We start from the raw sequence: 14,598 nt of genomic DNA, 5'->3' as shown, positions 1-14,598 counted from the left end.
GCCCACAATCTTCTGTGAACCCCGCGCAGCTCAGAGGAGCGCTGACCGTCCTCATGAGCAGCCTGTGGCCGAGGGACCGGCCATGGCCTGTGGGGTGAGGGGGTACCTCCTCGGGGAAGTCCTCCCAGGCTGGGCTCAGCACACACCCATAGCTCCCGCCCACCTGGCTGCCCTCGCTCTCTCCCCACCCAGGGATGGCCGCCACGCTGGGCCAAAACCACAGCTCCGTGTCTGAATTCATCCTCGTGGGCTTCTCCACCTTCCCAAGGCATCTCCTGCCTGCCTTCTTCCTGCTGTTCCTGCTCATGTACCTGTTCACGCTGCTGGGGAACCTGCTCATCATGGCCACAGTCTGGAGCGAGCGCAGCCTGCACACGCCCATGTACCTCTTCCTGTGCACCCTGTCCACCTCTGAGATCCTCTACACCTTGGCCATCACCCCGCGCCTGCTGGCCGACCTGCTCTCCACCCGCCACACCATCACCTGGGCGGCCTGTGCCAGCCAGATGTTTTTCTCCTTCACGTTCGGCTTCACCCACTCCTTCCTGCTCACCGTCATGGGCTACGACCGCTACGTGGCCATCTGCCACCCCCTGCGCTACAATGTGCTCATGAGCCCCCGCGGCTGTGCCTGCCTGGTGGCCTGGTCCTGGGTAGGTGGCTCGGTCATGGGGCTGGTGGTGACCATGGCCGTTTTCCACCTCACCTTCTGTGGACCCAATGAGATCCACCATTTTTTCTGCCACGTGCCTCCTGTGGTGAAGCTGGCCTGTGGAACTGATGCACCAACCGTGGCCCTGGGTGTGGGGCTGGTGTGCATCATGGCCCTGCTGGGCTGCTGTCTCCTCATCCTCCTCTCCTATGCCTTCATTATGGCCGCCATCTTGAGGATCCCCTCAGCTGAGGGCAGGCACAAGGCCTTCTCCACCTGTGCGTCCCACCTCACTGTGGTCATTGTGCACTATGGCTTTGCCTCTGTCGTCTACCTCAAGCCCAAGGGTCCCCAGTCTCTGGAAGGAGACACCCTGATGGGCATCACCTACACGGTCCTCACCCCCTTCCTCAGCCCCATCATCTTCAGTCTCAGGAACAAGGAGCTGAAGACTGCCATGACCAAGACCTTCCTCAGAAAACTCCATCTCCAGAGCTCCTGAAGTGGTTCCTTTCATGGCAATGATGTGCCAGGTAGAGGCATTGCAGGCTTCTATCTGTAAAATGGGAATGATTACACTTCACTGGTGATGATTCTTATATGGGAATTACCCCACCTCCCCACTTTGCAAGTACTCGGAATTCTAGATGTGTGTGTTCTCTCCTTTCTCTCAGTCTGGTTGACCTTGTTCTTCCTGGATTCACTGGGGTGTCGACCTTCCCACTATGGACCTAGTATGTCACCTTCCTCCAGGTTCCTGTGCCTGATGGTGGCATTGGGGGAGGGGGTGCCCACGTCGCTGTGTTGGGGAACCTGTGTTCATGGTTTATCATGAATGTGTGAATGAGGGATGTCGACTCTGCCCAAAATGAATAAACTGTGATTGGGCACCTGCTGTGTACCAAGCATTGTGTCCTCTGCCTCAGACACACCATTGCTGTCATTATGAATACCACACTGAAGAAAGGAAAGCATTCTTGATGAAGAAAATGATTGTTCATTTTTAATTCTTCACATTTTTGGAGGAAAGGTGTCTCCTCTTAGGAGTTGCCTTCATTGACTGAGCTGAATGGCTGGTTGAGGAGAAAGAAAGAGGAGGGATCTGAATGTCTCCTTGGGAGAAAAGCTATGTGTGGACACATGGAGTTGAAGCCTTCATGGGAGAGGGATAAGGAAGTGGAGAGGGAGAGGGATAAGGAAGTGGGGGCTGAGCTGAGAGAAAGCGTCGGGACAGGAAGAAGAGCCAGTTGCTGGCCCTTAACCTCCAGGACGTAAGGGAGGTGATGGGCCCAGTGACTGGTGAAAAGTTTGAGAAATAAGCAGGCCTGTAAATGGGCATTTTATAAGGTTTATGAGGTTGCCATAAAGTGCCTGATATAATTCCCCCTTTCCTGACTCCCTTGAAATCCTCAATAAGAATCCATTTCTCTTTCACGTGTTGTGTACTCAGATATATTGAGGGAAGCATCCACAGGCTGGGTCTTGCTTCAAGGGAGGTGCTCAGGTGGAGTCAGGCAGCCCCTTTGGGTTGCACCTGGTTTTTCAATGAGGAAATGGACACAGTGAAGCTCCGACTTGCCCAGGTTCATGAAACCATACAGGTGCAGGGATGCGGTATGCCACCAGCCCAGTGAGTCCTCTGTGGCAATGGAGCTCCAAGGTGGGGGCACATCACAGTCACCTGGAGGGCTGGTTAGGTCACAGGCTGCTGGGCCCCACTCCAAAGTGTCTGCTTCAACAGGTCAGGGTAGGGCTCTAGAATCCGTACATCTAACAAGCTCTCAGGTGCTGGGGCTGCAGGTCTGAGGATGAAATTTTGGGAACCACTGCCCTACAGAATCTTTAGCCCAAAGATAAAGCCAGATATACGAGTTGGAAACAAAAGCAATCAACTTTCTTTCTTTCTTTCCTCCTTCCTTCCTCCCTCCCTTTCTTTCTTTCTTTCTTTCTTTCTTTCTTTCTTTCTTTCTTTCTTCTTTCCCTCCCCTCCTTCCTTTCTTTTTTTTTTGAATTTTTTTAATCTTTATTTTTGAGAGAAAGAGTGAGAGACAGAGTGTGAGCAGGAGAGGGGCAGAGAGAGAGGGAGACACAGAATCTGAAGCAGGCTCTGGGCTCTGAGCTGTCAGCACAGAGCCCAACGTGGGGCTCGATCTCACGGACTGTGAGATCATGACCTGAGCAGAAGTCAGCCGCCCAACCAACTGAGCCACCCAGGTGCCAACCCCCCCTTCCTTCCTTTCTTTCTTCCTTTCTTGTTAATAGTTATGCTGATAACAGCTTCCATTTTTTCCCCATGGTGGGGGGAGGGAGGGACATTTATCATCAGCTAGGTAAGGTTTAAAAAAAATAGTTCTACTGAGATATGATTCACATACCATATGATTCACCTGTTTAAAGATATGTGTAATCCAAATCAGTCAATTTAGAACACTTTCATCACCTCCAAATAAAACCTTATAGCCTTTAAGTGTCATCCCTCTTTCCTTTCTTCCCTTCAGCCTTAAGCAGCCCTAATCCACTGTATTTATAGATTTGCCTGTTCTGAACATTTTATATAAGTCATATATATAAGTCATACAATATTTATCCTTTTGTGTTTGGCTTCTTTTACTCAGCATAATGTTTTCAAGGTTTATCCACATGTATCAGTATTTCATTCCTTTCTATGGCTGAATAATATTCCATTGTTTCGATAGGCCACATTTTATTTATCCATTCATCTGTTGATAGATATTTGAGTTGTTTCTAACTTTTGGCTATAATGAGTAATGCTGCTATAAACATTCATGTACACATTTTTATGTGGACATACATTTTCACTTGGGAGGTGTGTACTTAGGAGTAGAAATGAGGGGTTATGTGGTAACTCTATGTTTAATCATTTGAGGAATTGCTAGACTGCTTTCCAAAGTGGTGGCTCCATTTTACATCCCCACCAGCAGTCTCTGCGGGTTCCTGTTTTTCCACATCCTCGCCAACGCTAATGTATCTAACTTTTTGATTATAGTCATTCTAGTAGTATCTTATTGTGGGTTTGATTTGTATTTCCCTGGTAACTAATGACAGATAGGTATAGTCCTTTTTTAAATTTAATTTTATTTATTTCAGGAAAAGAGACAGACAGAGAGAAGGAGAGAAAGAATCTTAAGCAGACTCCATGCTCAGCACAGAGCCTCAGGTGGGGCTCAATCCGTTGACCGTGGGATCAAGACCTGACCTGAGATCAAGAGTCAGATGCTCAACCAACTGAGGCACCCAAGTGCCCCAATGATAGGTTTGGTCTTACATGATTTAACACACGTGGGGTCTTTTACTTCACAAGGAAGATAATATTATCAGCTCCATTTCAAAGATGAGGAAACAGGGCTATAAAGAGATTAAATCCATTAGTTAAAGGTCTTGCCCTGAAGTGCTGGAACTTGGGGTCAGAAGCATACATTTCTCAGGAATTATGAGGAGAGGAAGCCAGTGTGTTCCAAGAAGAGATGGAGACATGAAGGTGTCGATTGCAAGGAGAGGACCAATTGTAGCAAGCCCTGAAAAAACAAGCCAGAACTGGAGATACACGTTCTCAGGGGTCAGGAGGAAACCCCCAGCATGAGAGGATCGGTGAGACACATCGTAATCTCGACCAAACTGGCTGAACATTTCTATGTTTTTATTAGTAGATGTATTAATATGCAAAATATTGTTATATTCAAACATGAAATTGTTTGCTCTAAAGAAATGCTGATCCCTTTAGGGGCGCCTGGGTGGCTCAGTCAGTTGAGCGACTGACTTCAGCTCAGGTCATGATCTCACGGTTTGTGGGTTTGAGCCCCGCGTCTGGCTCTGTGCTGACGGCTCGGAGCCTGGAGCCTGCTTCGGATTCTGTGTCTCCCTCTCTCTCGGCCCCTCCTCTGTCTCAGAAATAAACATTAAAAAAAGATTAAAAAAAAAAAGAAATGCTGATTCCTTTTAAAGCCAGATTCCTAGGTTATACTGAGAAGATTCAAGGCAGTTAGCTAGCAGTATTTGGTGACATCCTTTGCCCCCTTACAAACTGAGAAAGAGTCCAGATGGTAAGATCGACCCCTCTTAGAGTTGTCCTGTAAGAGGTATGTTTAAGTGGCCAGCATAAGTCTTGGGGTGTAGCCACTGCTCCTTAGCTGGCTACAGATCCAGAGACATCTTGGAGTATACTGGTTGACCTGGGAAACAGGTGAGAGACTGTGAATTTGAAAGAGCTGATGGCAAACATGGCTTCTGGATTATATCCAAAAACTGTAAGTGTGGTTCCCTGTGGTCATCAGAGAAAAAATCCACTTCCTCTAATTGGACTGACAAATGTCAATGCACTCCGAAATGTAAAAAAAAAAAAAAACCACGTTTTTAATTCTTTTGATTTAGCATTAGTTGCTTTGAAAATTTAAAACAACCAAGGAAATTGAAGTTAGTGAATGTATGTTGTTTCTGTAGGTGACAGATTCTAGACCCCAAGGGCTGGGTCAGGACGAGATGTTTGAGGCAGAGCTATGAAAGCTCACCGTTACATCCTATCTTTATTTAAAATGTCGATGCGCTGCTCATCATACATTTTTTGCATTAATTTTGGTTTTAAAAAGGTTGCATTAAATACGATTTATCTTTTTTAAGTTTATTGTGAGAGAGTGAGCAGAGAGAGAGGGAGAGAGAATCCTAGACAGGCTCCACACCATCAGCACAGAGCCTGATGTGGGGCTCAAACCCACCAACGGTGAGATCATGACCTGAGCTGAAACCAAGAGTCAGACACTCAACCGACTGAGCCACCCAGGTGCCCCAAAATATGATTTATCTTGATCACTGAATTCTTTGGTGGCCCCTTAAATTTGGTGGTCAAGGTGAATGCCTCACTTGCTTGACCCTAGTCCCTGCCTTGCTAGACTCCCCTTCCTTGCCACCCCAAATAATCTTGCATTTATTTTCCCTGAAAAAGACCAAAAAATAGAAGCCATAATTAACTTATCTGGTGATAGAAAATAGAAGTAGGAATATGTGCCAAAAGTCAGTGTAAACACATCAGGGTTTTAGGTTAAGACCCTCCACATCAGGGGAGAGAGCCCCGCCCCTCTGCTCATTAGTGTTGGCCAGGACTCCACCCCCACGCCCAGGGGAAGTGTCCCACCTCCTCGCCAGGATTCAGCTTCCCCTTTTAGAAGTTGCCCCCACCCCCTCCATTCCTCACTGTTTGCCATTCCTTGCTAATGGTCCCCTTTGTGCCACATTCTTTGGTATCCCCAAGGCATAGCCAGAGCCCAGAGAGGTGATTAAAAGGCCTGGAGTGCTGAGAAGGGCTGTTGATGGCGAGATCTCCAGACTTTAGGGGACCCCTCTCCCTGCACTAATTAGAGCCACCAAGTGTTTCAGTGTTAATTTCTGGAGGCAAAGGCCAGCTTGAGAGATGCAGTTTGCTGCCTTAACTCCTCTTGTTCTGTTCTTCCCCAGTGTTGACTTGACCCCCTTGCCCTTGCCAATTCCCAGACTATCTCTGTCCCGAGGCCAGAGGGATCTTGCTAAAGGGAAAACCTGAAAAATCACCAGTCTATTTATATACTCTTGAGATACATTACAAACTGTAGTGTGGTTGGGTCACTGCTTCAACTCCAGCTTTATCCCACAGCCCTTCCCAGCTCTCCTGCCCCTCTAGTTCTCCAGCTGTTCGGTAATAAACCAAGCATGCTCAGACCTCAGGAAGTTTGCACAGACTGCTGCTTCTACCTGAAATACCTTGCCTTAGTCCTACGTATCCATAGGTCTGGCTTTAAATGCCACCTCCTCAGGAAAGCCTTTTCTGACTTCCCCATACTGTGTCACCACCCCTATTTTTTTTTTAATTTTTTTTTTCAACGTTTATTTATTTTTGGGACAGAGAGAGACAGAGCATGAACGGGGGAGGGGCAGAGAGAGAGGGAGACACAGAATCGGAAACAGGCTCCAGGCTCTGAGCCATCAGCCCAGAGCCCGACGTGGGGCTCGAACTCACGGACCGCGAGATCGTGACCTGGCTGAAGTCGGACGCTTAACCGACTGCGCCACCCAGGCGCCCCACCACCCCTATTATGAGCAACTCCTATCACAGCAACTCCCTTCTTTTCCTCCCAGCTTTTATCACAGTTTATCATATATGTTCATTAGGTTATTTGTTTAATATCCACGTCTTCCTCTCTGAAGTACAAGCACTGAAATCAGGGGTCATGTCTAATGAGTTTAACATCATATCCCTAGTGGCATCTAAAAAAGTGCCTGTCAAACAGTAGGTGCTCAATAAGTGTTTGTTGAAGAAATACAATAGGATTTGTCATCCTTGGCATGACTGACATTTGGAGATGGCTCATTCTTTGTGGTTGGGTCTGTTCTATGCATTGTGGGGTGTTGAATGTCATCCCTGGCCTTCGCCCACTAGATATTGTGACATATGTCTCCCTCCTTCAACTTTAACAACCAAAAATTCTCCAGAAACTTCCAAGCATCCTCTGGTGGGCAAAGGTGAGGGTCATGCCCCTTTGGTGACCCTTAGCCCTTGGTCCATATCTTGGTGAGAGCCCTGATATTTCTCTGTCATTCCACCAATCACCTAGAAACAGGACATAGCAATGTACCCATCTCTGTGCTCCCAAAACTAGCACAGGAATTGAGACACATTTGAAAGCTACAAATAATTACTGAAAAGATCTTAAAAAGCTGGCATTGAGTGCAATCGGATGCCAGTCATCATCAATTACCCTACATACACAATGTTATTTAATTCTCAGAACAATCCTAACAGGTGACTACATTATTATTGAACCCATTTTAAAGATGGGAAACTGAGGCCAAGAAATGGGATGTAATTCAACCAACACCACTTTGCTTCATCACTTAACCACTGCACAGCCCTGTCTGCAATTCAGAGCACCTCTTTGTCTCTTGAGAGACCCAGGTGTCATCACCTATCTCCAGTCCCATTAGCTGTTGCCATGGTGATGAGTCATGGGGACCATGCATGGAGGCTAGGAGCCACAGAGAGGAGGAGAAGAGGATTCTGGGAGAAAAAGGCTAGGTCAGAAAGCCTAGCTGGAGCAACCCTTCTCCCAGTGGTGCCCCCTGCTGGACCCCAATCCTCTCCACTGAGGTCCTACTCCTTCTGCAACACTGATAACCAAGATGGATACATCAAAGTTGATGGCTTCAGATGATCATTGCTTCAATTCACACCTCTCCCTCTGATCCCAAACTTATAAAAAAAAAAAAACTTGAAATTATAATGTGATCCTAACTCCTGTGGCTACCATTGCGCCAGGCACCATGCTAACCATGCTAAACCTTTGTAAGCATTGTCTTACTTCAATATTACAACTGTCTTAGAAGGTAGGTGCTGTTACATTCTTTCAGTGTAGGCTCAGAGAGGGGAAGTGACCTGCCTAAGCTCAAACAACAAAGTGTGACAGCCAATTTCCCCACACCCACTCCAACAGTGTTAATAAACTTGAAACATTTTTTGTCCATCTTATTGTGTAGACAAAAACTGTACCTCACAGTTATATGTTCATTTGTCATCATTCTTTTTACTTAATGTCTTCAACAAATATTTGAGAACTTACTGCATTTTGTGTAGGCATATAGCAGTTTGCAAAATGGACCAAGGGTCCCTGACTACCTCAAACAACATTCTATTGGGCAGAGACAGACAATGTCTAATAAGCAGGTATATTCCAGGTGGTGATAAACACATGTCAGACAAATAAAGCTGATCAAGAGACATAGGACATGGCCAGGAGTGTATCTATTTTGTGTAGTGTGGTTAGAGAAGGGCTGTATGATTTTTGAGCAGAAATGTCTTCAAGGAATTGAGATTGAGTTGCTGTGTTCTGAGATAAGGAAGAATGTGTGTGTGTGTGTGTGTGTGTGTGAGAGAGAGAGAGAGAGAGAGAGAGAGAGAGAGAAAGAAAGAGAGAAAGGGAGGGACACAGAGAAAATGATAATGGCAATGAAAATGTCTAAGAGTTAGATTTTGGACACATTAAGTTTGAGTTGCCTACTAGATATCCATGTAGAGATGCTGAGTAGGCTATTGGATAGGGATGAAGATAACAATTTTGGGGTCACCTGTATGTAGAGTGTACGTAAAGTCCTGATACTGGATAGGATCCCCAGGGAGAAAGGACATTGATGAAGTCCAAGGATCAAATTTCTTTTTTTAATCTTCTGTCATTTATTTGTTTTTTTAATATAATTTATTGTCAAGTTGGCAATAACTGCTTTGTGTTTCAAGTATGAATGAACAAATGTTCATTTAACAATCCTTCACTAATGGATATATCTAATGCTTTCCAATCATAAATTTCATTTCTCTGAATATACTTTTATTTACACAAATGTGGAATATATCTGTAAGAGGTTGATTGAATTCGGTGGAAAAATGGGAAGCAAGTTCAAACCCAGGTCAGTTTGACCTCAAACACAGCTCCCCCTACACCATCTCCCACTGCTTTGGAGGGCAATGAGGCTTCTTACAGTAAATATTATAAACCAATATTCTGGTTTGTTTCAGTACTGTAGGGAATACATAGGTCCACCCAAGAAATATTTATTAATCAATTTATGTCTTCCTAATATCATGTTGATGCTGTGTGATGGTAAGCAAGATAGACAGACTTCCTGACCTCAGGAAGCGGATAGCCTAAGGGATCAAAATAAGTTAGCATAAGACACTGGAGGCCTGACTCACACTGGCCCACCAACTACCTTCCAGGTTCTCTGTCTATTCAGATACCAGTAGGATCAGAGGCCAACTTGGCCTTTAACGAAGAAAATGAAAGAGACTAGCTTGTATTCTTGTCCAGATTGGCCTTGCTGTTGGAGAAGAGGAGCATCTTGGCTCAGTGTGATAAGAATTCACTGCAAGATGAAACTTATTTTAAAATCAGGAAGTAGACCTGAATCTATAGAAATAATCCATCAGTGTCCCAAAGCTCATGCATGGCGGGTTGCGAGTGCCTGCCTGTGGTTTAAAAGTCTCTTAGGGGGCGCCTGGGTGGCGCAGTCGGTTAAGCGTCCGACTTCAGCCAGGTCACGATCTCACGGTCCGTGAGTTCGAGCCCCGCGTCAGGCTCTGGGCTGATGGCTCGGAGCCTGGAGCCTGTTTCCGATTCTGTGTCTCCCTCTCTCTCTGCCCCTCCCCCATTCATGCTCTGTCTCTCTCTGTCCCAAAAATAAATAAACGTTGAAAAAAAAAATTAAAAGTCTCTTAGGATTATGGGGTGTTTGGTTTGAGGGTGGACTAGTCCTCCATGGACAGGCACCCCACAAAACCCACCATAGGAAGATGTGTGAAGCATTGGGTGGCCAGGACCGGGATTCACAAAAGACCTACACCAGAAACTTGGCCCTACCAAGTTGTGTGATCTTGGATGAGTCATACAACCATTTTGACCCTGAGTTTCCCCTCTGTCAAAGGGAATGGATGTGTTTATGTGCCCTGATCCCCTTATGTGGCTATGATGAGATTATGTTCGTGAGGGGTAATAGGAAACATGCAGTGCAGTGTATATTCTGCAAAGAAGGATGGTCTGAATTTCCCACATTTGACTGAAATTGTTTCCTACATCCCCCCACTTCATGATAAGATGGGATATTTTTACCACTCGAGTTATAGAGAAAGACTGAGTCCAACTTTAGGACAAATGATGAATAGTTTATTATTCAACATAAACATGAATAAACATTTTCTTTATTTTAGCTTTAGGTAATTTAATTTATTGTTCATGCGTTTTAAATATTTTTTAAAGTTTATTTATTTATTTTGAGAGAGAGAAAGAGTGGGAGCAGGGGAGGGGCAGAGGGAGAGAGAGAATCCCAAGCAAGCTCCACGCTGTCAGCATAAAGCCTGAAGCGGGGCTTGATCCCACAAACAATGAGATCATGACCTGAGCTGAAATCAAGAGTCAGATGCTTAACTGACTGAGCCATCCAGGAACCCCATTCCTCGTACATTTTAATTACATCTGTTGTGCACAACAGTATCACTATAAGCTACTGTCCATTAAGTATTACTATAAATTATTGTTTTTATTTATTTTTTAAAATGTTTTTATTTATTTTTGAGACAGAGAAAGACAGAGCATGAGCAGGGGAGGGGCAGCGAGAGGGGGAGACACAGAATTCGAAGCAGGCTCCAGGCTCCGAGCTGTCAGCACAGAGCCCAACGGCAGGGCTCTAACTCACCGAGTGTGAGATCATGACCTGAGCTGAAGTCGGACGCTCCACCGACTGAGCCACCCAGGTGCCCCTATAAATTATTATTTTTAAATGAATGCATAGATTCATATTCAGAAACAATTTAAATTTTTCAAAGAAACTTTTTTTAAAATTTCTTCTTTAAGTAATCTCTACACCTAGCATGGGGTTTGAACTCACAACCCCAAGATCAAGAATCACATATTTTACTGGCTGAACCAGCCAGGTGCCTCAAGAAAAACTTTTTTAAATGAGATATAATCGATACATAATATTGTGTAAGTTTAAGGTGTACAGTGTATTGATTTGATGCATTTATATATTGCAATATGCTTGCCACTGTAGCATTAGCTAACACCTCTATCATGTCACATAATTATCATTTCATTTTTGTGGTGGGGACAATTAAGATCTAGCCTCTTAGGGACTTTGAAGTTACTGATACAATATTGTCACCTATAATCATTATGCTGTGCATGAGACCTCCAGGACTTATATATCTACTGGTTGCAAATTTATACCCCTAAACAACATCTCCCCAGTTCCCTCACCCCTCAGTCCCTGGTAACCAATGATTCTACTCTCTGTTCTTATGAGTTCAGCTTTTTTAGGCTTTGCATATAAATGATATTATACAGTATTTGTCATTCTCTTGAATACACTTATTTTCAACAAAGTATAAATACTATGTAGTATGATCAACCTTAAATCCCCCTCATGGCCACAGGGAAGCATTTAGCTGGTCTGATCATGAGATACACCTTTATCCTGAACTCTGAACTCAATGTGGCTCAACAAAGAGTTCCACACTGGCCCATGTGTCACATCACTCTCTAACACAGAAGGCGATATCTCATGGTGGGACTTATTATAGAGACTTCTCTGTGTCCCTGCAGCTGCTCAAGATTCACACTTGAAATGCAGAGGTTTCCTTGACTTTTTCTGTGAGTCTGCTCAGTTACTGTTTCTAACTGTTATTGTACAGATCTGTGCAATGCTGAAATTTAGGGTGATTTTCTCTCCTCGGCTATAATCTGGCTTAGTTTTTTGTAGCCTTACAAAATCCATGTTGGAGGTACCCATTACTGCCTAGTAGAAGGTGGGGACCTGACATCTTCCATTTCTCCTAGCAGTGTGGACTAATGGTAGTGGGACTAATTAGACCACTCTGGCTGCTGTCAGGAGAAGAACAGATCCCAGGTTTGAGGCTGTCTGATAAAATGTCATGCAGCAGATGAGAATCGTGAAATCTGATTTTCTCTGTGTCATCATCTTATACATCTTTCCACTCTGAATATACTCTTGATGCTGATTAACCATTGTGTGTGCATTTGGATGTTGCCTTCAAGGGTCCTTGTAAACCTTAAAGCATCAGATAAATATAGGTTATTACATGTTTACAAGGTGCCATTTCTTTTTCCTCTTTTTTTTTTTTTTTAATGTAGACTCCACGCCCAGCATGGAGCCCAATGTCGTGCTTGAACTCAAGACCCTGAGATCAAGACCTGACCTGAGATCATGAGCCGGGTGGTCAACCAACTGAGCCACCCAGGTGCCCCTCAAGGGTGCAATTTCTAAGTTGGTAACCCAACTTAGCTGTTTCCAAGTAATTCCTCCCTGATCATCATATTTTTTCTGGGTAGAGTTTGTTGAGGAAGGTCTTGGTCATGGCTGTCTTCAGCTCCTTGTTCCTGAGACTGAAGATGATGGGGCTGAGGAAGGGGGTGAGGACCGTGTAGGTGATGCCCATCAGGGTGTCTCCTTCCAGAGACTGGGGACCCTTGGGCTTCAGATAGATGACAGAGGCAAAGCCGTAGTGCACAATGACCACAGTGAGGTGGGACGCACAGGTGGAGAAGGCCTTGTGCCTGCCCTCAGCTGAGGGGATCCTCAAGATGGCGGCCACAATGAAGGCATAGGAGAGGAGGATGAGGAGACAGCAGCCCAGCAGGGCCATGATGCACACCAGCCCCACGCCCTTGGCCACTACTGGTACATCAGTTCCACAGGCCAGCTTCAAAAGAGGGGGCACGTGGCAAGCAAAATGGTGGATCTCATTGGGTCCACAGAAGGTGAGGTGGAAAACGGCCGTGGTCACCACCAGCCCCATGACCGAGCCACCTACCCAGGACCAGGCCACCAGGCAGGCGCAGCCGTGGGGGCTCATGAGCACATTGTAGCGCAGGGGGTGGCAGATGGCCACGTAGCGGTCGTAGCCCATGACGGTGAGCAGGAAGGAGTGGGTGAAGCCGAACGTGAAGGAGAAAAACATCTGGCTGGCACAGGCCGCCCAGGTGATGGTGCGGCGGGTGGAGAGCAGGTCGGCCAGCAGGCGCGGGGTGATGGCCAAGGTGTAGAGGATCTCGGAGGTGGACAGGGTGCACAGGAAGAGGTACATGGGCGTGTGCAGGCTGCGTTCGCTCCAGACTGTGGCCATGATGAGCAGGTTCCCCAGCAGCGTGAACAGGTACATGAGCAGGAACAGCAGGAAGAACATCACCTGAAGGTGGGGGAAGGTGGAGAAGCCCACGAGGATGAATTCAGTCCCTGCTGAGAAATTGCCTTTCTTCATGGAGACTGTGCCTGGGGCGAAGTGTGAGAGACAGAGCTCAGCTACTTGGTGGAGAAGGTCTTCCCATCCCGGGGTCTGCTCAAGAGGGTGCCCTGATCAATAACAGCTGGCATTTGTAAAAATTAGCAGTGGGAAACCTCACTAAAATGCAGTCAGAGGTTTTGGCAGGAAGAGAGCTCACAGCCTGTCCCTCCTAGTCCATTGCAAACTTGACAAGGACAGGAAGAGAGGGACTTGACCTTGGGAGTGGCTACTACTCCCCACGCTCCCAGTGAGAAGCCACCATACTTTGAGCTCTCGGTTTATTCTAATGGACTTTTTATAACAGCCTTTCCCACTTACCTCTTTTCTCCTTAAAAAGTCTGCCTTTCCTTTGTTCCCCCCAACCTGCCTCTGGTTTTGTGGCGGCCTATTTGCGCTGGATTGTGGTTCCATTTTATTTCTGAATAAACACATCTTTTGCTGGTAATATAACTGGGTTTTTATTTTTAGGGTTAACACACTGACTGAGTTCCCACTCTGTGCCTCTTAAGATTTAACCCTCTTGGGGCACCTGGGTGGCTCGTCGGTTGGGCGTCCGACTTCGGCTCAGGTCATGATCTCACAGTCTGTGGGTTCGAGCCCCGCATCGGGCTTTGTGCCGACAGCCCAGAGCCTGGAGCCTGCTTCCGATTCTGTGTCTCCCTCTCTCTCTGGCCCTCCCCTGCTCATGTTCTGTCTCTCTTTGTCTCAAAAATAAATTAAAAAAAACATTAAAAAAAAAAAGACTTAACCCTTTCATTAACCTAGTAACAGAGGTGTTGTTTTTATCACCTGCATTTTGAGCATCTTGAGCAGACTCATGAGAATATTGGTGTGCATGGAAGTTAGGCAACTTGCTCTAGGTGAAGCTGTCAAAATGGCACAGCTAAGGCTTGAACCTATGCCTGGCTGTCTCTAAAGACTGTGCCTTTCACTAGCCTTCTGGGTTGCCTCCCAGAATGAAAACATTCCTCCCCTGGAGCTTCCAGCCATTGTCATTGTATCCTTCTACTCCCTTCTGATAAATCCTGTTCTTCACATAGCTCAGTAACCACAAGACACCCCTACCCCATGTCTATAATCCTTGGACCGGCAGGCATCTCTAACTTAATACAAA

General features: G+C 45.9%; 2 protein-coding genes across 2 annotated transcripts; one reads left to right on the top strand and one right to left on the bottom strand.

Annotated features, from left to right (window-relative positions):
- The first annotated feature begins 194 nt into the window (after nucleotides 1-194).
- On the top strand, nucleotides 195-1,154 carry LOC122486389 (olfactory receptor 10H2-like). Its single transcript, XM_043585821.1, has one exon. The coding sequence runs from the start codon at nucleotides 195-197 to the stop codon at nucleotides 1,152-1,154; it is 960 nt and encodes a 319-aa protein (XP_043441756.1).
- An 11,358-nt stretch (nucleotides 1,155-12,512) lies between these two features.
- Nucleotides 12,513-13,460, bottom strand: LOC122486387 (olfactory receptor 10H1). The gene has a single exon (XM_043585820.1). It carries the CDS (start codon nucleotides 13,458-13,460, stop codon nucleotides 12,513-12,515), a length of 948 nt encoding a protein of 315 aa, XP_043441755.1.
- Between the last annotated feature and the right edge of the window lie 1,138 nt (nucleotides 13,461-14,598).

This window comes from Prionailurus bengalensis, chromosome A2, assembly GCF_016509475.1.
Source record: "Prionailurus bengalensis isolate Pbe53 chromosome A2, Fcat_Pben_1.1_paternal_pri, whole genome shotgun sequence".
NCBI lineage: Eukaryota > Metazoa > Chordata > Mammalia > Carnivora > Felidae > Prionailurus > Prionailurus bengalensis.
Note: the sequence above shows the minus strand (reverse complement) of the source record. Positions and strands in the feature narration are given on the sequence as shown.

Bases quoted from the DNA above. Each gene is read 5' to 3' on its own strand.
- LOC122486389 (XM_043585821.1), top strand. From the start codon at position 195: ATGGCCGCCACGCTGGGCCAAAACCACAGCTCCGTGTCTGAATTCATC.
- LOC122486387 (XM_043585820.1), bottom strand. From the start codon at position 13,460: ATGAAGAAAGGCAATTTCTCAGCAGGGACTGAATTCATCCTCGTGGGC.